This window comes from Oncorhynchus nerka, linkage group LG15 (assembly GCF_034236695.1).
Source record: "Oncorhynchus nerka isolate Pitt River linkage group LG15, Oner_Uvic_2.0, whole genome shotgun sequence".
NCBI lineage: Eukaryota > Metazoa > Chordata > Actinopteri > Salmoniformes > Salmonidae > Oncorhynchus > Oncorhynchus nerka.
The window spans coordinates 36,688,449-36,712,719 of record NC_088410.1 but is presented as its reverse complement, the minus strand read 5'-3'; the positions used below and the strand labels follow the sequence as shown (position 1 = coordinate 36,712,719).

At 44.4% G+C, this 24,271-nt stretch overlaps 1 protein-coding gene across 1 annotated transcript in view; it reads left to right on the top strand.

Moving 5' to 3' along the window:
• Positions 1 to 24,271, top strand: part of LOC115142595 (inactive rhomboid protein 2) — a 49,507-nt gene that overhangs the window by 7,842 nt on the left and 17,394 nt on the right. The window contains exons 2-6 of the mRNA XM_029682168.2: positions 6,338 to 6,499; positions 12,172 to 12,320; positions 12,877 to 13,081; positions 16,279 to 16,473; positions 16,764 to 16,892. Coding sequence (XP_029538028.2) covers positions 6,350 to 6,499; positions 12,172 to 12,320; positions 12,877 to 13,081; positions 16,279 to 16,473; positions 16,764 to 16,892 — 828 coding nt within the window. The 5' untranslated portion in view covers positions 6,338 to 6,349. The remainder of the gene's footprint in view (positions 1 to 6,337; positions 6,500 to 12,171; positions 12,321 to 12,876; positions 13,082 to 16,278; positions 16,474 to 16,763; positions 16,893 to 24,271) is intronic.

Genomic DNA, 24,271 nt, shown 5'->3' with positions numbered 1-24,271 from the left:
CTCTGCACAAGATGCCATTGAAGCTACACTATATTCTTCAGTGGATGTTGTCATGTATTTCACAGCAACAAGTGAAACTCCTGGTATCTAGTCTTAGAGAGTGTTCGCGTAGAACACAAAGGAAGGTTAATTGGCAGTTGACGCACTTAAGCATGTAGCCATGTACAGTGCAAGTCAAAGGTTAGGACACACCTACTCATTCAATGGTTTTTCTTTATATTTACTATTTTCTACATTGTAGAATAATAGTGAAGACATCAAAACGCTGAAACAAAACATATTGAATCATGTAGTAACCAAAAAAGTGTTAAACAAATCAAAATATATTGTATATTTTGAGATTCTTTGAAGTGGCCACCCTTTGCCTTGATGACAGCTTTGCACACTCTTGGCATTCTCTCAACCAGCTTAATGAGGAATACTTTTCCAACGGTCTTGAAGGAGTTGCTGAGCACTTGTTGGCTGCTTTTCCTTCACTCTGCAATCCAACTCATCTCAATTGGGTTGAGGTCGGGTGATTATGGAGGCCAGGTCATCTGATGCAGCACCATCACTTTCCTCCAAATAGCTTTTACACAGCCTGGAGGTGTGTTTTGGGTCATTGTCCTGTTACAAAAAACAAATGATGGTCCCACTAAGAGCAAACCAGATGGGATGGCGTATTGCTGCAGAGTGCTCTGGTAGCCATGCTGGTTAAATGTGCCTTGAATTCTAAATAAATCATTGACCGTGTCACCAGCAAAGCACCATCACACCTCCTCCATGCTTCACGGTGGGAACCACACATGCAGAGATCATCCGTTCACCTACTCTGCGTCTCACAAAGACACGGTGGTTGGAACCAAAAATCTCACATTTGGACTCATCAGAGCAATGGACCGATTTCCACCGGTCTAATGTTCATTGCACATGTTTTTTGGCCCAAGCAAGTCTCTTCTTATTATTGGTGTCCTTTAGTAGTTGTTTCTTTGCAGCAATTTGAACATGAAGGCCTGATTGACGCAGTCTCCTCTGAACAGTTGATGTTGAGATGTCTGTTACTTGAGCTCTGTGAAGCATTTATTTGGGCTGCAATCTGAGGCTGGTAACTCTTGGTCTTCCTTTCCTGTGGCGGTCCGCATGAGAGCCTGTTTCATCATAGTGCTTGATGGTTTTTGCGACTGCACTTGAAGAAACTTCCAAAGTTCTTGAAATTTTCAGCAGTGACTGACCTTCATGGCTTAAAGTAATGATGGACTGTTGTTTCTCTTTGCTTATTTGACCTGTTTTTGCCATAATTTGGGCTTGGTCTTTTACCAAATAGGGCTATCTTCTGTATACCACCCCTATCTTGTCACAACACAACTGATTGGCTCAAACTGATAAAGAAGGAAAGAAATTCCACAAATGAACTTTTAACAATGCACACCTGTTAACTGAAATGCATTCCAGGTGACTAAGTCATGAAGCTGGTTGAGAGAATTGCAAAGCGTGTGCAAAGCTGTCATCAAGACAAAGGGTGGCTACTTTGAAGAATCTAAAATATGTTTTGACACTTTTTTGGATACTACATGATTTCATGTGTGTTAATTCATAGTTTTGATAGCACAGATAAAGAAAAACCCTGGAATGAGAAGGTGTGTCAACTTTTGACTGGTACTGTAGATCAACTCACCCGGGCTATACTGCACTTGGGTTGACATGTTCAACATTGAATCCTATGACAGAAAGTGAAACATGACACCGACTGCCCTTGCCTTTGTCTATGTTTGGGAACTGGGGTCTAGGCCATTACCACTTCTAACTGTAACTAGCTATCACCGGGGGCAACCAAACCTAGGCATTTCTGAACCAGCACATTCCTGTCTGCCTGTGTCCAGGGCTATGGTGTGAGGTAGCAGTTGTGCTTGGCGTCATGCTAACATGCAACAGCAGCACTCTGTGGGCTATAGTGGCTTAGTGACAGTAACGCACTTTCGCAGGAGGACACACACTCGCACACACTTGTACAGGAACACACAGTGGCACCAAACACCAAGTATGGAAATGTAGCATTGACGCTAATGACTTAAGGCCAGGGTCATGTTCAGTAGGCACCAAACAAAAGAAACCAGACTGAAACAGGGAGGAACTACCTGGTGCTTGTCCTATAAGAAACTGTCATTTTAGTTTTCAGTTGCTAAATGTATTCTGGTGTGTGTCCTAATGAAAAGGACCCTGCTCGCAGTCATGACATCTTCAAGAGCCCCACTCTCAACACTGGCCCCAATAGTTTAGATTTCTTGAGTGGCTTGAAGTACACAGAGAGCGGGTGGAGAGAGAGAGAGACTGAGTGTGGGAGCTAGTGCTATATTAGTCATGTGATAGGAGCACTGGTTGTCACCCTGGGTATGTCACTACACGTTTGTGACTCACTACTGAGATGTGTGACTGGGTTGGGACTTGAAATTAGTGTGTACAAAACATTAAGAACACCTGCTCTTTCCATGACCGACTGACCAGGTGAAAGCTATGATCCCTTATTGATGTCATTTGTTAAATGCACTTCAATCAGTGTAGATGAAGGGGAGGAGACAGGTCAAAAAAATGATTTTAAAGCCTTGAGACATGGATTGTGTATGTGTGTCATTCAGAGGGTGAATGGGAAATACAAAGATTTTTAGTGTGGTATGGTAGTAGGTGCTAGGCGCACCGGTTTGTGCCAAGAACAGCAACACTGCTGGGTTTTTCACAATCAACAGTTTCTGTGTGTATCAAGAATGGTCCACCACCCAACTGTGGGAAGTATTGGAGTCAACGTGGGTCAGCGTCCTAGTGGAGTCCATGCCCCAACGAATTGAGGCTGTTCTGAGGACAAAAGGGGTGGGGGGTGCAACTCAATATTAGGAAGGTATTCTTAATGTTTTGTACACTCAATGTCTATCATCATGAGCTGTGTTGTCACAGTTTCTCTTCCAAGACTACTGTGACACTGAGTTCTCACTCACTTAGGATATTTGATTGGCAGAGAGAGAGTGAGAGACTGGGAACTAACAATCTACAGTACTGTGCTCCGTGTGCTGGGAGTTAGTGTGGAAGCCTTGGGCTGTGTTGTCACTGCTGTTCCCAGACTACCGTGTGAGTTAGACTCCCTCTGGACTAAGTTAATAATTATCAGAAATGTTCAGTATTGATCATTGGAAACATACCCTTATTCCACCAGCTAGTAGTTACTATGTTTTTCACTCTCCCTCTTTAATGATTGGCTACACGTTCAGTCATCTGAATGTACAACAACACAAAAGTCCCCCCCCTGTGAGGAAATCAAAGTCCTGGAGCTGTGTTTTCCCTGGGGGACTGAAGATGATGATGTGCAATGTTCCAGTAGTGCCTGTAAATCACCTCTATGTTGCTCGGGAATCTGAAATGTATTTTGGCTGTGGAGGGGGAAAAAACTGACGCCACAATTTTATAGAAAAGCCAACCCACATCGCAGGTCATTGACCTATTGTTATCCTGTCCAAGATATGTTGGCAAGACAACCAGGCTATTGTTATCTTATTGGCTTAGAATAGGTGTTGACTGTTGTTCATGCTAGCAGTCACATAGGTATGTATGGGTCTAATTCATGGAGCAAAACCCTTTGTCATCAACGGGGTAACTCAGTGAGCAATTTCAAAGCCCTTTGAGTTTTGGCTATCCTGGTTCCCCACCCTATATTATCTGTTATGGATGCTATTGATACTGATTGACTTATAATTGTTAAGATATGGATGAAGATATAGGATTAATATCACAAGGATATACATAAAGATAGGCAATCAAGTATGCAGATTACAGACCAGCAGAATATTATTTCCGTAGGCCCGTGCATTTAGAATGAGACTCCCAATGAGACAATATCAACAATGAGACTGATCTCTCTTTCTCCACTCTATCAAAACAACAACACCCTGACTCACTCCTTGACAGTCTCCCGATGGAAACGATAAAAGCGTTCTCCACATTGACAGACTGTGCGGTTTGTAAGTGTCTGCCACTAAAGCACGGCACCACACTGTTAAAACCCCTCCATTAGTGAAAGCCTTGGATATTTCATTATGTGTGAGGGTGTGGGCCTGACCCGGGTCCCATAGGAACATATAAGAGTTCTCCCATCCCCCAACCACTCTCCGTACTATTCTGCTCCCACAGCCACAGATTTGATTGCCATTGACTTGAATGGTGTCCGATTTCCTTGACGCTGACACCAAGGCCCTTTTTTTCCTATCGATGTATCGCAACTCCAAGGCTTCAAGACCTTGACTAGATCTATAATGGACACGTATGGCCAGGGAGAATACCGCTATAGGAATATTGCAATCTTGCCTGCACTTGCCTATGGAAATATACAATGACACAGTTAAAAAAAAAAACTGAAGAGTGAGGACTAATTGAGCTCCGAGTGGGTCCAGAGGCCGATGATGATTTCTAATGGAGACTTGAAGCTGGGGACAGGAAGGCATGATTATGGTTGTGGCCTTGAGCAGATAAGGAAGGTTTGCCTATGTATGCACTGATACTGAATGTCTTTTTAGTTGAGTTTTAGTTTATTTGATCATTTAAAGGTACACCTACACAATGATGCACTTGATTTAAGAATCATCGAGGGTAAACACAAAAGTTGACTTATTTTGGTCCTCAAGTAGCATCTCATTTAGAGATGAGGGACTCGGGGTGGCTTTCAGAGATAGTTGTTGCATGGTGGTACTGTATGTAAACACTTCATGAATGGTCTTCCTGCGCACATGGCTTGGCAGTATATGTATACCAAATAAATACGTAGGGGAGTATATGTAGATAGAATTTTAATGCTAGCGATATCTCTCTTTCTCTCTCTCTGTAAAACAAAGTGTCCCAGTGGGTGCTTTCTATGAATGACATGTTGCAGCCTACACCCCCACTAGCACTGCCAAGTAACAAGCTATTGTCTCAGTCACCTCAGTCTCAACTTAACCTGATGCCATGCGTTCATTCAAGCTCCTACCACGATGCTTCTATCCAATGCCTGGCTGGCGTCCTACAGACGAGGTCACCGCCCCTACAGAAAACCTATTGCTAAGTCATTCAGTGTAGCAGCCCACGAGAACCCTTTAAGTAACTGCATGTCAAGTAAGAATGATGCTACTAGTAGACCGACAAGTGTTTTGTGTGACGTTACTAAATTGCATAGAAGGGTTGCTAACGCACAGGGTTGCTAATGTAACTGATTTATGGGGTCTCGTCCAGGATCGCATCAAACTAACATGGAAAAAACACCTGCTGTTTTTCTAATGCATATCTGCTTGGGCAGGCAGTCAATGATTTCCTTCAATAGATATTGTTATGTATGTCGTGGAAAAGGCAGGTTTCTCTCTTGGGACCTACTGGGCCCCAGTAATATGGATATTGTTTACGTTGTGCCGGTCAGCGACTGTTACCCAAGAGTGGGGCTTGGCCAGGCTCCTATTCCCTCACATTGCTGGGTCTTGTTCATTAGGGCACGGAAAAGGAAAACGCTTTGCAACAGAAAACAAGAATGAGTGTTTCTTATTGGCCTAAACCTGGTAGTCCCTCCCTGTTTGGTGTCTAATGAACGCTACCCTGGGGAATGAGACTCGGGTTATGCCTCTGTTGTGACGGAGTTATCTATTAGGATTTCTTTCCAGCTTGACCCACTGACCCAGTCTACATATAGCGTGTGTATTTAAGACACAGTAGCATTGCCCAATGCGCACGTACAGTATATATTGTTTAGCCTACATCTGTAGGGTTCTGAGGAAAGTTAGATGGAGATGTCCATGTATTGTGTTTTATGGTGTTGGGACCGCTGGAGTTAGAGTGAGCTGCATTCGTGTGTGCTGTGGCGGGCTACTTTTGTTTTTTATGGTTTATCTTTTACATGGAAAATGACGCTTCAACAAAAAGGGTGGTATTCAAATCCAGTGGTTTCCCTTCCCTCTTCACATGTGAAAGGTTATTTCAGCAGGGCAATGTGTACTTCTTGTTTGCAGATAGGAGTTCCTCTAGTAATTTGTCATTTGGCTAATATGTTTGTTAAAGTAGCTACTTCAGATAGTTCCTGAATGGTTCAAAGTGCCTGTCGGTGTTGTTTGTCTTTTCAGTAGGACGTGTCTGAGTAGGTCAGTCTTGTCTTTGTAAATGGAACCACATTTGCGCAAGTTGAGAATGAAAGTGGAAGTTGAAGGCTACTGAGAAATAGAGGTGACATGAGTGAGGAAAGAAAGGGTCACAGCTGGTTTCACATCTCTTTTAGAGGGAAGAAAGAAATCAGAAATGCAAGTTTGAAGATTCCATCTCAAACATGCCATTAATCAATTTGACTTTCGTTTGCCCTCAGAACTCAGATAGGATGGCGTCACAGGAAGGGGGGGAGCCACCACCTAACGGCAGCCAATCAGACAGCCGGTTGAAGAGCAAGAAGCCGCCCAGCCTGGTCATAGCCATCCCTGCGCCAGAGGAAGAAGAGAGGGTTGAAGAGGGAGATGAAACGGTCAAGCAGGTACCCCTTTGACCTGATCTTTCCATTTGACCCCTCTTTATGGAAACATGGTCTGTACTTGGAAAATGGCAGTTGATGCCCTGATGAAGGCCATTTCAATAGGAAAGGGAAGAATTGGCAAGCAAACTTTTACAGTTGGTAGTATATTCGGGAGTTTCAGCCCCCCAACTGAAAACCTTTTTTCTATAGAGGAGAATACTATCTTCCTTGCCTTCATATACAGTATGTCATTTCATTGGGGGAAGTCTGGCATTTGGGACAGCTGCTAGTGTCTATGGGCACTGGGCCAGCCATATCTCAATTAGCCCCCCCCACTCATGCTAGTGTTGCACGGTCACTCATGACTAGCTACTCTATAGCAAAGCTGAGATATGCCCTGTTAACATTCCTGTCTTTACATTTTGGGCTTCATAAATAGGGCCAGTTTTTTTTTTTTTTAACTGAACAAAATTGCCCCCAAAATCCAGATTTTTGTCCACCCTATAATACCCATTAAACGGCCATTTGAAGCGAATCTGGTCTAATGTAGTCACATTAGCTAGTTTTTGGGTACATGTATCCATTTTCCTGGTTAACTCACATCTCTTCACTGTCTCTGTCTGGCTGGATTGGTGCACCCCAGGGGACTCCTTCAGATGAAGTGGTTATTTTGCCCAAAACAATCTGCTCCATCACGCATGAAGAACTCCCTGCAAAATGACTTGTCAAAAGTCATCAGTGTTAGGAGTCTGCCTGCAGAGAGGGTGTGTAGGAACGGGATGAGGGAGGGTGTGTGTGGGGGACGGTGGGTGGGTGAGTGTGTGAGGGAGAGTGCATGTGTGAGAACGTATGTGTGTGCACTGTCAATACACAGGGGGTTTCCCCAACAAAGAGCCTCTGGTGGCAGGCTGGCTAGCTAAGCACACCCCCTGCTGGCTGACACACAGGCAGCTCACATGTCTCTCACAATACTCAATACGTTGACTCCACAAGTCGTTAGCCAAGTCGCCTTTCAAGACATGAATGGGCTTTGAAAGAACATGCAATACAAAATGAAATAACATTGCAATGGAACAAATGATTAAGCTTTAGGATGTTCTGGTGTTTCCCTAGTATCACTCGTATGTTTGTAAAAAAAAAAATGATTTATGCATTTTGCTGCAGTCTTAGAAAAATAACTCCTTACTTTGCCATTCTTACACTTCTGTGAGCTAAACCGGATAGTTGTAATCACTACAGTCAATGGAACGCTGTTGACTGAATCATAACACAACAATCATGCACTTAACACGCATTTCCGTCCAAATGTTCCATTGACAACAATGCACGATTTACACAATCTTCAAATGATTCACACACCACAAGTGAAGATTTAGCCCAGTAGTATACCAGTGATAGTGTGAATTCCATCTATATTCAGCCAATCCATTTCAAGTACCCTTTACTTTCATGGCTTGCGGTATACTGACTCTCTGAGCTAGGATAATACTCAGTAAGCCTACCTTTATACTGACTCTCTGAGCTAGGATAATACTCAGTAAGCCTACCTTTTATACTGACTCTCTGAGCTAGGATAATACTCACTAAGCCTACCTTTATACTGACTCTCTGAGCTAGGATAATACTCAGTAGGCCTACCTGTATACTGACTCTCTGAGCTAGGATAATACTCAGTAAGCCTACATTTATACTGACGCTCTGAGCTAGGATAATACTCAGTAAGCCTACCTGTATACTGACTCTCTGAGCTAGGATAATACTCAGTAAGCCTACCTGTATACTGACTCTCTGAGCTAGGATAATACTCAGTAAGTCTACCTGTATACTGGCTCTCTGAGCTAGGATAATACTCAGTAAGCCTACCTGTATACTGACTCTCTGAGCTAGGATAATACTCAGTAAGCCTACATTTATACTGACGCTCTGAGCTAGGATAATACTCAGTAAGCCTACATTTATACTGACTCTCTGAGCTAGGATAATACTCAGTAAGCCTACATTTATACTGACTCTCTGAGCTAGGATAATACTCAGTAAGCCTACCTTTATACTGACTCTCTGAGCTAGGATAATACTCAGTAAGCCTACCTTTATACTGACTCTCTGAGCTAGGATAATACTCAGTAAGCCTACATTTATACTGACTTTCTGAGCTAGGATAATACTCAGTAAGCCTACATTTATACTGACTCTCTGAGCTAGGATAATACTCAGTAAGCCTACATTTATACTGACTCTCTGAGCTAGGATAATACTCAGTAAGCCTACCTGTATACTGACTCTCTGAGCTAGGATAATACTCAGTAAGCCAGCCTTTTATACTGACTCTCTGAGCTAGGATAATACTCAGTAAGCCTACATTTATACTGACTCTCTGAGCTAGGATAATACTCAGTAAGCCTACATTTATACTGACTCTCTGAGCTAGGATAATACTCAGTAAGCCTACCTGTATACTGACTCTCTGAGCTAGGATAATACTCAGTAAGCCTACATTTATACTGACTATCTGAGCTAGGATAATACTCAGTAAGCCTACATTTATACTGACTCTCTGAGCTAGGATAATACTCAGTAAGCCTACCTTTATACTGACTCTCTGAGCTAGCATAATACTCAGTAAGCCTACCTTTTATACTGACTCTCTGAGTTAGGATAATACTCAGTAAGCCTACCTTTATACTGACTCTCTGAGCTAGGATAATACTCAGTAAGCCTACCTGTATACTGACTCTCTGAGCTAGGATAATACTCAGTAAGCCTACATTTATACTGACTATCTGAGCTAGGATAATACTCAGTAAGCCTACCTTTATACTGACTCTCTGAGCTAGCATAATACTCAGTAAGCCTACCTTTTATACTGACTCTCTGAGTTAGGATAATACTCAGTAAGCCTACCTTTATACTGACTCTCTGAGCTAGGATAATACTCAGTAAGCCTACCTGTATACTGACTCTCTGAGCTAGGATAATACTCAGTAAGCCTACATGTATACTGACTCTCTGAGCTAGGATAATACTCAGTAAGCCTACCTTTTATACTGACTCTCTGAGCTAGAATTATACTCAGTAGGCCTACCTGTATACTGACTCTCTGAGCTAGGATAATACTCAGTAAGCCTACATTTATACTGACTCTCTGAGCTAGGATAATACTCAGTAAGCCTACCTGTATACTGACTCTGAGCTAGGATAATACTCAGTAAGCCTACATGTATACTGACTCTCTGAGCTAGGATAATACTCAGTAAGCCTACCTGTATACTGGCTCTCTGAGCTAGGATAATACTCAGTAAGCCTACCTTTTATACTGACTCTCTGAGCTAGGATTATACTCAGTAGGCCTACCTGTATACGGACTCTCTGAGCTAGGATAATACTCAGTAAGCCTACCTGTATACTGACTCTCTGAGCTAGGATAATACTCAGTAAGCCTACCTGTATACTGGCTCTCTGAGCTAGGATAATACTCAGTAAGCCTACATTTATACTGACTCTCTGAGCTAGGATAATACTCAGTAAGCCTACCTGTATACTGACTCTCTGAGCTAGGATAATACTCAGTAAGCCTACATTTATACTGACTCTCTGAGCTAGGATAATACTCAGTAAGCCTACATTTATACTGACTCTCTGAGCTAGGATAATACTCAGTAAGCCTACCTGTATACTGACTCTCTGAGCTAGGATAATACTCAGTAAGCCTACCTTTATACTGACTCTCTGAGCTAGGATAATACTCAGTAAGCCTACATTTATACTGACTTTCTGAGCTAGGATAATACTCAGTAAGCCTACATTTATACTGACTCTCTGAGCTAGGATAATACTCAGTAAGCCTACATTTATACTGACTCTCTGAGCTAGGATAATACTCAGTAAGCCTACCTGTATACTGACTCTCTGAGCTAGGATAATACTCAGTAAGCCAGCCTTTTATACTGACTCTCTGAGCTAGGATAATACTCAGTAAGCCTACATTTATACTGACTCTCTGAGCTAGGATAATACTCAGTAAGCCTACATTTATACTGACTCTCTGAGCTAGGATAATACTCAGTAAGCCTACCTGTATACTGACTCTCTGAGCTAGGATAATACTCAGTAAGCCTACATTTATACTGACTATCTGAGCTAGGATAATACTCAGTAAGCCTACATTTATACTGACTCTCTGAGCTAGGATAATACTCAGTAAGCCTACCTTTATACTGACTCTCTGAGCTAGCATAATACTCAGTAAGCCTACCTTTTATACTGACTCTCTGAGTTAGGATAATACTCAGTAAGCCTACCTTTATACTGACTCTCTGAGCTAGGATAATACTCAGTAAGCCTACCTGTATACTGACTCTCTGAGCTATGATAATACTCAGTAAGCCTACATTTATACTGACTATCTGAGCTAGGATAATACTCAGTAAGCCTACCTTTATACTGACTCTCTGAGCTAGCATAATACTCAGTAAGCCTACCTTTTATACTGACTCTCTGAGTTAGGATAATACTCAGTAAGCCTACCTTTATACTGACTCTCTGAGCTAGGATAATACTCAGTAAGCCTACCTGTATACTGACTCTCTGAGCTAGGATAATACTCAGTAAGCCTACATGTATACTGACTCTCTGAGCTAGGATAATACTCAGTAAGCCTACATTTATACTGACTCTCTGAGCTAGGATAATACTCAGTAAGCCTACCTTTATACTGACTCTCTGAGCTAGGATAATACTCAGTAAGCCTACCTGTATACTGACTCTCTGAGCTAGGATAATACTCAGTAAGCCTACATGTATACTGACTCTCTGAGCTAGGATAATACTCAGTAAGCCTACATTTATACTGACTCTCTGAGCTAGGATAATACTCAGTAAGCCTACCTGTATACTGACTCTGAGCTAGGATAATACTCAGTAAGCCTACATGTATACTGACTCTCTGAGCTAGGATAATACTCAGTAAGCCTACCTGTATACTGGCTCTCTGAGCTAGGATAATACTCAGTAAGCCTACCTTTTATACTGACTCTCTGAGCTAGGATTATACTCAGTAGGCCTACCTGTATACTGACTCTCTGAGCTAGGATAATACTCAGTAAGCCTACCTGTATACTGACTCTCTGAGCTAGGATAATACTCAGTAAGCCTACCTGTATACTGGCTCTCTGAGCTAGGATAATACTCAGTAAGCCTACATTTATACTGACTCTCTGAGCTAGGATAATACTCAGTAAGCCTACCTGTATACTGACTCTCTGAGCTAGGATAATACTCAGTAAGCCTACATTTATACTGACTCTCTGAGCTAGGATAATACTCAGTAAGCCTACATTTATACTGACTCTCTGAGCTAGGATAATACTCAGTAAGCCTACCTGTATACTGACTCTCTGAGCTAGGATAATACTCAGTAAGCCTACATTTATACTGACTCTCTGAGCTAGGATAATACTCAGTAAGCCTACCTGTATACTGACTCTCTGAGCTAGGATAATACTCAGTAAGCCTACCTGTATACTGACTCTCTGAGCTAGGATAATACTCAGTAAGCCTACCTTTTATACTGACTCTCTGAGCTAGGATAATACTCAGTAAGCCTACCTTTTATACTGACTCTCTGAGCTAGGATAATACTCAGTAAGCCTACCTGTATACTGACTCTCTGCTCTTTCCCCTGTCCCTCTGTCCAGCCCCTGCGTTCGTCCCTGAAGAAGAGTGAGAGCCAGCAGCAGGCCAGTCCTCTGTCTGACAGTGGTGCTGATGGTGGTGGTGGTCACTCTGTTGGGGACAGGAGGGCAGCCTTTCACAGACAGACCTCCCTGTCTCAGAGCATACGCAAGTAAGTGGGGTTGGAGAGAGAGTGAGAAGTGGGAAGAGAGAGGGAATAAATAAAGTGAGGAAGAAACTAATGGAGGGCAGAAGAAAATGCTGAAAGGGGTTATAGGAGGATTTCAGGGGCAGTGAGGGTGAGAAAGGAGGAAGATGCCGAGTGCAAAAAGAAAGGGAAGGTAGTGTATGAGAAGATTTGATGGGGTTGGGGGGGTGGAAAGAGGCTGTAGATTAACAGATGGCGGCAGAGAGAAACGGAAGGGAGAGAGAAAAAGAAAAGACAGTGGGAGAGAATCTCAATTGTGTACTCCTTGCATCCTCTTCTCCTTCTCAAACCCCATTGGAGAAGAAGTTCAATGGGATTTGCAAACATTTTTTTGGGGGGGGCATGTTGTGGGGGATTTTCTTTTATGACTGTTTGGAAAGTTGTATTCTCTCCTCCCCTCCCTCACTCTTTTACACCTCACTGTCTCTCTCCCTCTTTCTTCTGTATTCCTCCCACCAACTTTCCTTTCCCTCCCTCCTTTCTCTCCTCTTTCCCACTTCTCTCCCTCCCCCTCCTCCAGGAGTACAGCCCAAGTTACAGCCCAAGCAGCTGGTTGGTTCGGGGTGGGTGAGGACTGTGAGACCAAGCAGCAGCTATGGCAGAGGAAGAGCCTGCGCCACTGCAGCCAGCGCTACGGCAAGCTCAAGGCCCAGTACAGAGAGCCGGAGCTCCCCATCAGCATGGACCAGGGCCTGGACTCACCCGCTGCAAACAAGATTCCCAAGGTAGGCTCCTAGCCCCTAGGTCTGACAGAACTGGGTAGGTACAGTGCATTCGGGAAGTATTCAGACCCCTTGACTTTTTTCCACATTTTGGTACGTTACAGCCTTATTCTAAAATGGATTCAATCAAGGTTTTTAGACATTTTTGCAAATGTATTAAACCATAAAAAGATGGAAATATCACATTTACATAAGTATTCAGACCCTTTACTCAGTACTTTGTTGAAGCACCTTTGGCAGCGATTACAGCCTGGGATCATCTTGGCTATGACGCTACAAGCTTGGCACACCTGTATTTGGGAACTTTTTCATTCTTCTCTGCAGATCCTCTCAAGGTCTGTCAGGTTGGATGGGGAGCGTCGCTGCACAGCTACTGGTCTCTCCAGAGATGTCCGATCGCGTTCAAGTCCACTCGAGGACATTCAGAGACTTGTCCAGAAGCCATTCCTGCGTTGTCTTGGCTGTGTGCTTAGGGTCGTTGTCCTGTCGTTGTCCTGTTGAAAGGTAAACCTTTGCCCCAGTCTGAGTTCCTGAACGCTCTGGAGCAGGTTTTCATTCAGGATCTCTCTGTACTTTGTGCTGTTCATCTTTCCCTCGATCCTGACTAGTCTCCCAGTCCCTGCCGCTGAAAAACATTCCCACAGCATGATGCTGCCACCACCATGCTTCACTGTAGGGATGGTGCCAGGTTTCGTCCAGAGTTGACGCTTGGTATTCAGGCCAAAGAGTTTAATCTTGGTTTCATCAGACCAGAGAATCTTGTTTCTCATGGTCTGAGCTGTCATGTGCCTTTTACTGAGGAGTGGCCACTCAATCATAAAGGCCTGATTTGTGGAGAGCTGCACAGATAGTTGTCCTTCTGGAAGGTTCTCCCATCTCCACAGAGGAGCTCTGTCAGAGTGACCATCAGGTTCTTTGTCACCTCCCTGACCAACGCCCTTCTCCCCCGATTGCTCAGTTTGGCTGTGCGGCCAGCTCTAGGAAGAGTCTTGGGGATTCCAAACTTCTTCCATTTAAGAATGATGGAGGCCACTGCGTTCTTCGGGACCTTCAATATTGCAGAAATGTTGTGGTACCCTTCCCCAGATCTGTGCCTCGACACAATCCTGTCTCTGAGCTCTACGGTCAATTCCTTTACGGATAATTCCAACCTCATGGCTTGGTTTTTATTCTGACATGCATTGTCAACTGTGGGAACTTATATAGACAGATGTGTGCCTTTCCAAATCATGTCCAATCTATTCAATTAACCACACGTGGACTCCAAGTTGTAGAAGCATTTCAAGGATGATTAATGGAAACCGGATGCACCTGAGCTCAATATCGACATCTCATAGCAAATGGTCTGAATACTTGTGTGAATAAGTTATTTCTGTTTTTTATTTGTAATACATTTGCAAAAATGTCTAAAAACCTGTTTTGACTTTGTCATTATGCTGTATTGTGTGCAGATTGATTGAGGGGAAACTTTTATTTAATCCATTTTAGAAGAAGGCTGTGAAAGGCAAATGAAAACGTCAACAGGGCTGAATACTTTCTGAATGCACCATATTAGCAATAAAGTGGCAAGGAAAGATACTACTATCCACATCTTTTCTGATCTACATGAAGTGCACAGGGACTGAGGGGTAGGGATTGTTTGGAAACGGGGCCACTGTGTTTGTTGCACAATCAAATCAACTTTACCTAACAAGACTCTATCATCAACAACCGTCATCACTTGTCTCGGTGTCAGACATCAGACTAGACTCCGGCTTTTGGACCTCTACTCAGAATGGAGACATCACAGAGATTAGGTGGAAGGGCGGCGGTAGTTCCACTCAAGGGGAAGTGATGTGCACCCTCTGCCTGCCATAAATAATGCAGAGCGGGGCACCGTGGTGACAGGAGGTTGACTACGTCTGAGCCCCAGCTAGACGTATTGTTTCTGTTAGTCCCCACACACTCTGCCTGCCATAAATAATGCAGAGCGGGGCCCCGTGGTGACAGGAGGTTGACTACGTCTGAGCCCCAGCTAGACGTATTGTTTCTGTTAGTCCCCACACACTCTGCTCTCCTCTGACTCCAACACACCCGCTCCTGGCTGCTAGTTTGTCTCCACGACTCTCTCTCTTTCTCTCTCCTTCTGTCTGACACACTCTGCTCTCCTCTGACTCCAACACACCCGCTCCTGGCTGCTAGTTTGTCTCCACGACTCTCTCTCTTTCTCTCTCCTTCTGTCTGACACACTCTGCTCTCCTCTGACTCCAACACACCTGCTCCTGGCTGCTAGTTTGTCTCCACGACTCTCTCTCTTCTCTCCTCCTTCTGTCTGTCACACTCTGCTCTCCTCTGACTCCAACACACCTGCTCCTGGCTGCTAGTTTGTCTCCACGACTCTTTCTCTTTCTCTCTCCTTCTGTCTGTCACCCTCTGCTCTCCTCTGACTCCAACACACCCGCTCCTGGCTGCTAGTTTGTCTCCACGACTCTCTCTCTTTCTCTCTCCTTCTGTCTGTCACACTCTGCTCTCCTCTGACTCCAACACACCTGCTCCTGGCTGCTAGTTTGTCTCCACGACTCTTTCTCTTTCTCTCTCCTTCTGTCTGACACACTCTGCTCTCCTCTGACTCCAACACACCCGCTCCTGGCTGCTAGTTTGTCTCCACGACTCTCTCTCTTTCTCTCTCCTTCTGTCTGACACACCATGCCCCCTTATTTCTGTCTCTCTGTCTCTGTCTTTCTATTCCTCTCTCTCCCAATCTGTTTTTGTTCCTCTTTCTCCTTTGCTCTCTGTCAACTCCCATGAAGATTCGGGTAAGACTGCATGACAAGCTTCTACATTCTCTCTGACACACTCACGCTGACTGATACCTCGGCACACAGATGTACACACACACACACACACACACACACACAGACGTGCACACACAGAACACTCCTAGTAGATGGATTATAGGTGTGTGTGAATTTCACTGTGACATCAGTAACACTTTCATGTAGAGCCGTCAGTGTAATTCTTTGTCAACTCCTGTAGAGCGCAACGTTTTCCTGATTTAGATTCCCCCAGCTAGTTTAAATGTCACCTCCTTGAGGATTTCAGCTTTACAATGTAGTTTTTTTTTGTGATGAAGCTAATGTTGTGACAGTTAATTATTTAGTTTGTTTCTGTTTAATCAGTGTGAATTTGCCCTGTCTGTCCGCCTCTTCCCCCCCCCCCAGATTGTGGACCCCCTAGCGCGGGGGCGAGCGTTCCGCTACCCGGATGAGACGGACCGACCTCCCCGTACCCCCCACACGGGACCTGTCACCCCGCGGTTCTCCTCCCAGCGTTCCAGGGGCTACGCCCACCTGCCCCGGCGCAAGAGGGAGTCTGTTGCCCGCATGAGTATACGAGCAGCGTCCAACCTACTCAGGGTGAGCGGGCGCCGGGGATCGTTAGAGGAAACTAGACTTCCTTTGAGTGTACATTCAAGAGTGTGTGTTTATGTGTGTTGCAGGTGTGTTGCTATTGAGCGAAATACAGATTCATATTTGATGGTTTTGTGTGTACGTGCCTGACATAATTATGGATTTTTCGCTTAAAAGACTGCTATGTTGATCTGTGTATGTTGTACTGTACTTCACAGTCATAGTTGAGTTGTTTCTCCCCACATGCTAGTCTTTGATGTTGTCCCACAAATGTCCTGGTTGTGTGTGTGGTTCAGGGTCGTTCAGGTCCAGTGGACTCCCAGACAAGTCGTAGTTTCCACCGGCGGAGCTTCGCCCGGCCCAGCTTGCTGGATGAGGATACTGTGGACTCGGCAGACACTCACGAGTCTGTCTTCTTCAGCAAGGTAATGCTACTCTATCTACCTTTCTCTCTGTGTCCTTCTTGCTTTCTCTGTCTCTCTTTCTGTTTGTCTCTCTCTCCATGTGCCTCAGTCGTCTCTCCCTCTCCTCTTTCGTTGCCTCCGTCTGCATGCTTTTGTTTGTATTAGTTCTCTGTCTTTCTCTGTCTCTTCTATATGTCTCTCTCTTCTATATGTCTATCTCTGTCTTTTCCCCTCTCTCTTCTATATGTCTCTCTCTGTCTTTTCCCCTCTCTCTTCTATATGTCTCTCTGTATTTTCCCCTCTCTGTCTCTTCTATAGGTCTCTCTCTGTCTTTTCCCCTCTCTGTCTCTTCTATAGGTCTCTCTCTGTCTTTTCCCCTCTCTGTCTCTTCTATAGGTCTCTCTCTGTCTTTTCCCCTCTGTCTCTTCTATATGTATCTCTGTCTTTTCCCCTCTGTCTCTTCTATAGGTCTCTCTCTGTCTTTTCCCCTCTCTGTCTCTTCTATAGGTCTCTCTCTGTCTTTTCCCCTCTGTCTCTTCTATAGGTCTCTCTGTCTTTTCCCCTCTGTCTCTTCTATAGGTCTCTCTCTGTCTTTTCCCCTCTGTCTCTTCTATAGGTCTCTCTCTGTCTTTTCCCCTCTGTCTCTTCTATATGTATCTCTGTCTTTTCCCCTCTCTGTCTCTTCTATATGTCTTTTCCTCTCTCTCTCTTCTATATGTCTCTCTCTGTCTTTTTTTCCACATGTCTGTGGAACTTGTTCAGTTAATGTCTCAGTTGTTGAATCTTGTTATGTTCATACAAATATTTACACATGTTAAGTTTGCTGAAAATCAATGCAGTTGACAGTCTCTCTCTGAGATATGTACATTTATTTCCCCTCTGTCTGTCTCTTCTATATGTCTTTTCTCTGTCTCTTCTATATGTCTCTCTCTGTCTCCACTATGTCTATGTCTCTTGTTCAGTTATGTGTGTCTTATTGAATCTTGTTATGTCTCTTCTATATGTTCTCTTGTCTCCTCTAAATCTATGTCTCTCTTCTATATGTGTGTCTCTATATGTCTCTCTCTGTCTCTTCTATATGTCTCTCTCTGTCTCCTCTATGTCTATGTCTCTCTTCTATATGTGTGTCTCTATATGTCTCTCTCTGTCTCTTCTATATGTCTCTCTCTGTCTCCTCTATGTCTATGTCTCTCTTCTATATGTGTGTCTCTATATGTCTCTCTCTGTCTCTTCTATATGTATCTGTTTGTGCTCTGTGTTCCAGGTGAAAGCAGTCAGTCTCAGCTTAGCCATTGTGCTAGATCTTCAGATATGTCAAGTGGCTATTTTGGGTCTCCTGTCTATGTCACATGTGCCTCCAACAGGTGTATGTGAAATGCTTATATGTCTAACCAACAATGCAGTTAAAAAAATGACAGATAAGAGTAAGAGATAAAAGTAACAAGTATTTAAAGAGCAGCAGTAAAGAATAACTATATACAGTCTCTCTTCAATATGTGTGTTAAGGTAATATGTACATGTAGGTCTTATTAAATGTCTATGCTCTGATGACAATGTCTAGTTGCTCTTCTATATGTGTGTCTCTAAATGTCTCTCTCTGTCTTTCTAGATGTTCAGGAGTCTTATGTCTTGTCTCTTAGAAGCTGTTTAGAAGCCTCTTGGACCTAGACTTAGTGCTCCGGTCTCTCCGTACTAGCAGAGAGAACAGTCTATGCCTAGGGTGGCTGTCTTATAGTCTCTCTCTCTTCTGGATATGAATGTGTCTCTATATGTCTAGTGGAGGGAAGAATCTTATGTCTAGAGTTAGTGGAGGGATCTATGTCTAGGTGTGACTTACAAGTTCTGGAGGGATGTAGTCTCTATTATGTCTGAATAGTAGGTGTCTCTTCTATATAGTAGTGTGTGACTGTGTTGAAGGTGAAAGTAGAGTTACAGTTAGTGGAGGGTGCTAGATCAGGAGTTACAGTTATGGAGGGATAATAGTAGGAACACAATGTGGAGGATAAATTTGGGTCTGACAGTTATCAAATGAATAGTAGGTGTGACAGTCAGTGGATGGATGAAAGTAACAGTGAGTGGAGGGATGAATAGTAAATGTGACAGTGAGTGGAGGGATGAAAAGTAGGTGTGACAGTGAGTGGAGGGATGAATAGTAGGTGTGACAGTGATAAGAGTAATAGATAAAAGTAACAAGTATTTAAAGTAGGTGTGACAGTGAGTAGGGATGAATAGTAGGTGTGACAGTGAGTGGAGGGATAAATAGTAGAGTTGCAGTTAGTGGAGGGATGAATAGTAGGTGTGACAGTTAGTGGAGGGATGAATATAGGTGTGACAATGAGTGGAGGGATGAATAGTATGTGACAGTGACTAGGGATGAATAGTATGACAACAGTGGAGGGATGAATAGGGTGTGACAGGAGTGGAGGGATGAATAGTCTGGGTTAGTTAGTGGAGGGATGTAATAGGTGTGACAGTTAGTGGAGGGATGAATGGGTTACAGTTAGTGGAGGGATGAATAGTAGGTGCTTGAGTGGAGGGATGAATAGTAGGTGTGACAGTGAGTGGAGGGATGAATAGTAGGTATGACAGTGAGTGGAGGGATGAATAGTAGGTGTGACAGTTAGTGGAGGGATGAATAGTAGGTGTGACAGTTAGTGGAGGGATGAATAGTAGGAGTTACAGTTAGTGGAGGGATAAATAGTAGGTGTGACAGTTAGTGGAGGGATGAATAGTAGGTGTGACAGTGAGTGGAGGGATGAATAGTAGGTGTGACATTAGTGGAGGGATGAATAGTAGGTGTGACAGTGAGTGGAGGGATGAATAGTAGGAGTGTGACAGTGAGTGGAGGGATGAATAGTAGGAGTTACAGTGAGTGGAGGGATGAATAGTAGGTGTGACAGTGAGTGGAGGGATGAATAGTAGGAGTTACAGTTAGTGGAGGGATGAATAGTAGGTGTTACACTGAGTGGAGGGATGAATAGTAGGAGTTACAGTTAGTGGAGGGATGAATAGTAGGTGTTACAGTGAGTGGAGGGATAAATAGTAGGTGTGACAGTTAGTGGAGGGATGAATAATAGGTGTGACAGTTAGTGGAGGGATGAATAGTAGGTGTGACAGTGAGTGGAGGGATGAATAGTAGGTGCGACAGTGAGTGGAGGGATGAATAGTAGGTGTGACAGTGAGTGGAGGGATGAATAGTAGGTGTGACAGTGAGTGGAGGGATGAATAGTAGGTGTGACAGTGAGTGGAGGGATGAAAAGTAGGTGTGACAGTGAGTGGAGGGATGAATAGTAGGTGTGACAGTGAGTGGAGGGATAAATAGTAGGAGTTACAGTTAGTGGAGGGATGAATAGTAGGTGTGACAGTTAGTGGAGGGATGAATAGTAGGTGTGACAATGAGTGGAGGGATGAATAGTAGGTGTGACAGTGAGTGGAGGGATGAATAGTAGGAGTGACAGTGAGTGGAGGGATGAATAGTAGGTGTGACAGTGAGTGGAGGGAGGAATAGTAGGTGTGACAGTGAGTGGAGGGATGAATAGTAGGAGTTACAGTGAGTGGAGGGATGAATAGTAGGTGTGACAGTTAGTGGAGGGATGAATAGTAGGTGTGACAGTTAGTGGAGGGATGAATAGTAGGTGCGACAGTGAGTGGAGGGATGAATAGTAGGTGCGACAGTGAGTGGAGGGATGAATAGTAGGTGTGACAGTGAGTGGAGGGATGAATAGTAGGTGTGACAGTGAGTGGAGGGATGAATAGTAGGTGTGACAGTTAGTGGAGGGATGAATAGTAGGAGTTACAGTGAGTGGAGGGATGAATAGTAGGTGTGACAGTGAGTGGAGGGATGAATAGTAGGTGTGACAGTGAGTGGAGGGATGAATAGTAGGTGTGACAGTGAGTGGAGGGATGAATAGTAGGTGTGACAGTGAGTGGAGGGATGAATAGTAGGTGTGACAGTGAGTGGAGGGATGAATAGTAGGTGCGACAGTGAGTGGAGGGATGAATAGTAGGAGTTACAGTTAGTGGAGGGATGAATAGTAGGTGTGACAGTGAGTGGAGGGATGAATAGTAGGTGTGACAGTGAGTGGAGGGATGAATAGTAGGAGTTACAGTTAGTGGAGGGATGAATAGTAGGTGCGACAGTGAGTGGAGGGAGGAATAGTAGGAGTTAGTTAGTGGAGGGATGAATAATAGGTGTGACAGTTAGTGGAGGGATGAATAGTAGGAGTTACAGTTAGTGGAGGGATGAATAGTAGGTGCGACAGTGAGTGGAGGGATGAATAGTAGGTGTGACAGTGAGTGGAGGGATGAATAGTAGGTGTGACAGTGAGTGGAGGGATGAATAGTAGGTGTGACAGTGAGTGGAGGGATGAATAGTAGGTGTGACAGTGAGTGGAGGGATGAATAGTAGGAGTGACAGTGAGTGGAGGGATAAATAGTAGGAGTTACAGTTAGTGGAGGGATGAATAGTAGGTGTGACAGTTAGTGGAGGGATGAATAGTAGGTGTGACAGTGAGTGGAGGGAGGAATAGTAGGAGTGACAGTGAGTGGAGGGATGAATAGTAGGAGTGACAGTGAGTGGAGGGATGAATAGTAGGTGTGACAGTGAGTGGAGGGAGGAATAGTAGGAGTGACAGTGAGTGGAGGGATGAATAGTAGGAGTTACAGTGAGTGGAGGGATGAATAGTAGGTGTGACAGTGAGTGGAGGGAGGAATAGTAGGAGTGACAGTGAGTGGAGGGATGAATAGTAGGAGTTACAGTGAGTGGAGGGATGAATAGTAGGTGTGACAGTTAGTGGAGGGATGAATAGTAGGTGCGACAGTGAGTGGAGGGATGAATAGTAGGTGCGACAGTGAGTGGAGGGATGAATAGTAGGTGCGACAGTGAGTGGATGGAGGAATAGTAGGAGTGACAGTGAGTGGAGGGATGAATAGTAGGAGTGACAGTGAGTGGAGGGATGAATAGTAGGTGTGACAGTTAGTGGAGGGATGAATAGTAGGAGTTACAGTGAGTGGAGGGATGAATAGTAGGTGTGACAGTGAGTGGAGGGATGAATAGAGGTGTGAGTAGTGACAGTGAGGTGTGATGAAGGATGAATAGTGGAGGGAGGGATGAATAGTAGGTGTGACAGTGAGTGGAGGGATGAATAGTAGGTGTGACAGTGAGTGGAGGGATGAATAGTAGGTGTGACAGTGAGTGGAGGGATGAATAGTAGGAGTGGTGAGTGGAGGGATGAATAGTAGGTGTGACAGTGAGTGGAGGGATGAATAGTAGGAGTTACAGTTAGTGGAGGGATGAATAGTAGGTGTTACAGTGAGTGGAGGGATGAATAGTAGGTGCGACAGTGAGTGGAGGGATGAATAGTAGGTGTTACAGTTAGTGGAGGGATGAATAGTAGGTGTGACAGTGAGTGGAGGGATGAATAGTAGGAGTTACAGTTAGTGGAGGGATGAATAGTAGGTGTGACAGTGAGTGGAGGGATGAATAGTAGGTGTGACAGTGAGTGGAGGGATGAATAGTAGGTGTGACAGTGAGTGGAGGGATGAATAGTAGGTGTGACAGTGAGTGGAGGGATGAATAGTAGGTGTGACAGTGAGTGGAGGGATGAATAGTAGGAGTGACAGTGAGTGGAGGGATGAATAGTAGGTGTGACAGTGAGTGGAGGGATGAATAGTAGGTGTGACAGTGAGTGGAGGGATGAATAGTAGGTGTGACAGTGAGTGGAGGGATGAATAGTAGGTGTGACAGTGAGTGGAGGGATGAATAGTAGGTGTGACAGTGAGTGGAGGGATGAATAGTAGGTGTGACAGTGAGTGGAGGGAGGAATAGTAGGAGTTACAGTGAGTGGAGGGATGAATAGTAGGAGTTACAGTGAGTGGAGGGATGAATAGTAGGTGTGACAGTGAGTGGAGGGAGGAATAGTAGGAGTGACAGTGAGTGGAGGGATGAATAGTAGGAGTTACAGTGAGTGGAGGGATGAATAGTAGGTGTGACAGTTAGTGGAGGGATGAATAGTAGGTGTGACAGTGAGTGGAGGGATGAATAGTAGGAGTTACAGTGAGTGGAGGGATGAATAGTAGGTGTGACAGTGAGTGGAGGGATGAATAGTAGGTGTGACAGTGAGTGGAGGGATGAATAGTAGGTGTGACAGTGAGTGGAGGGATGAATAGTAGTGTGACAGTTAGTGGAGGGATGAATAGTAGGAGTGACAGTGAGTGGAGGGATGAATAGTAGGTGTGACAGTGAGTGGAGGGATGAATAGTAGGTGTGACAGTGAGTGGAGGGATGAATAGTAGGTGTGACAGTGAGTGGAGGGATGAATAGTAGGTGTGACAGTGAGTGGAGTTAGTGGAGGGATGGAATATGAATAGTAGGTGTGACAGTGAGTGGAGGGATGAATAGTAGGAGTGAGTGGAGGGATGAATAGTAGGTGTTACAGTGAGTGGAGTGGAGGGATGAATAGTAGGTGTGACAGTGAGTGGAGGGATGAATAGTAGGAGTTACAGTGAGTGGAGGGATGAATAGTAGGTGTGAGTGACAGTGAGTGGAGGGATGAATAGTAGGTGTGACAGTGAGTGGAGGGATGAATAGTAGGTGTGACAGTGACAGTGAGTGGAGGGATGAATAGTAGGTGTGACAGTGAGTGGAGGGATGAATAGTAGGAGTGAGTGGACAGTGAGTGGAGGGATGAATAGTAGGTGTGACAGTGAGTGGAGGGATGAATAGTAGGTGTGACAGTGAGTGGAGGGATGAATAGTAGGAGTGACAGTGAGTGGAGGGATGAATAGTAGGTGTGACAGTGAGTGGAGGGATGAATAGTAGGTGCGACAGTGAGTGGAGGGATGAATAGTAGGAGTTAGTTAGTGGAGGGATGAATAATAGGTGTGACAGTTAGTGGAGGGATGAATAGTAGGAGTTACAGTTAGTGGAGGGATGAATAGTAGGTGTGACAGTGAGTGGAGGGATGAATAGTAGGTGTGACAGTGAGTGGAGGGATGAATAGTAGGTGTGACAGTGAGTGGAGGGATGAATGAGGTGTAGTGAGTGGAGGGATGTGGAGGATGAATAGTAGGTGTGACAGTGAGTGGAGGGATGAATAGTAGGTGTGACAGTGAGTGGAGGGATGAATAGTAGGAGTGACAGTGAGTGGAGGGATGAATAGTAGGTGTGACAGTTAGTGGAGGGATGAATAGTAGGTGTGACAGTGAGTGGAGGGATGAATAGTAGGTGTGACAGTGAGTGGAGGGATGAATAGTAGGTGTGACAGTGAGTGGAGGGATGAATAGTAGGTGTGACAGTGAGTGGAGGGATGAATAGTAGGTGTGACAGTGAGTGGAGGGATGAATAGTAGGTGTGACAGTGAGTGGAGGGATGAATAGTAGGTGTGACAGTGAGTGGAGGG